General features: G+C 52.0%; 1 protein-coding gene across 1 annotated transcript; it reads right to left on the bottom strand.

Moving 5' to 3' along the window:
* Positions 1–246: 246 nt before the first annotated feature.
* Positions 247–774, bottom strand: LOC136516360 (salt stress-induced protein-like). The gene has a single exon (XM_066509743.1). The coding sequence runs from the start codon at positions 772–774 to the stop codon at positions 322–324; it is 453 nt and encodes a 150-aa protein (XP_066365840.1). The 3' UTR covers positions 247–321.
* Between the last annotated feature and the right edge of the window lie 485 nt (positions 775–1,259).

Genomic DNA, 1,259 nt, shown 5'->3' with positions numbered 1-1,259 from the left:
GCAGCTCAGACATAGTGAGAATGTGAGATCATACTCAAATTTTGATGTAGCAAAGAAAAGCTGTATAATTGCAACGTAAAACATTCTAGTTAATTCTCAACAGTCAACATATCTGTTCTCTGTTCTGACTCCATCATGCATCATACATAGTAATAAACATAGCATTCCATTTTTCGCCTGCAGAGTCGTCGTTCTCATCCAGGTTATTAGGCACACTTCATACGGATGACTGGAAATATAATGAGTAGACACATATGATTGATTTGAAACCGGTTGCAGCTTGGAACGCAACGCTTATTCGATCGAGCTGATGGTTCGTCACTACGGGTGCACGTAGACACCCAAGGCATCCAGCAGGGATCCTGACCTCCCAAAGAAGCCCACGACGCGGGCGCCGTTGTGCACCGGGACGCTGAAGGGCGTGCCCTGCCGCGGCTCGCCAAACGGCCCATGCTTGCCGACGTTGGTGACGAAGGTGAGCGACCTCACGATGCCGTCGTGGCCGTCGAAAGGGCCGTACGTCCCGGAGATCTCCTCGACGACCTCCGTGTCGCCGAACCTGACCTTGTGCTTTCGGCCGCCGGAGCCGCCCCACCACCCTGTGCTGCGCGACGTCCCGTCGATCCCGGCGTAGGTGAAGGAGATGGCATCGACGGCGCCCTCGCAGCGGATCACCACGCTCTCGAGGCGATGCGGAGCGACGCCGGTGACCACGATGTCCCGCTCGTGGCCCCCGCGGCCGCCCCACGGCCCAATCTTGACGAGCCCCTCCATGCGCCGCCTGCAAAGAGACGAGGCGATAGATCGACCAAGAAGACTAGTGGTGGTCAACTTCAGCTCGATTGGTTGTTGTACGTGCAGGTGAAGGATCTATTTGCTTGCTCTATTTATACTACACTGAGGAGCAGCGAGCTCCCATCCCATCCCTCGGTCTTCCGCGTTTGGAGACTCAAGGCCGTGTTAAATTCACGAATGGCGTCGATTGGTTCATGTGAAGGCAGAGCGCCACCATAATGTACGCGAATTCCAAAGGGGTAGGCAGACGCAGTAGTAGAGCATAAGAGCAACCACAATGTATATGAACCAAGTACCACATAACCAGTCCATAACTATTCTTATATTCTCATAATGTTCAGCCAACAAGTAGTCTATAAGGAGGGTCCCATTAGAAATATAATAACCTTCTTTCCACCATTTCAGCCAACAAAAGAGAGAGGAGTGGGAAACAATAATATTTTTTTATTGTTTATGGGCAGTCC

The sequence above is a fragment of the Miscanthus floridulus genome, chromosome 17 (genome assembly GCF_019320115.1).
Source record: "Miscanthus floridulus cultivar M001 chromosome 17, ASM1932011v1, whole genome shotgun sequence".
Taxonomy (NCBI): domain Eukaryota; kingdom Viridiplantae; phylum Streptophyta; class Magnoliopsida; order Poales; family Poaceae; genus Miscanthus; species Miscanthus floridulus.
The sequence above is the reverse complement of the archived record's forward strand: the minus strand, read 5'-3'. Positions and strand labels throughout refer to the sequence as shown.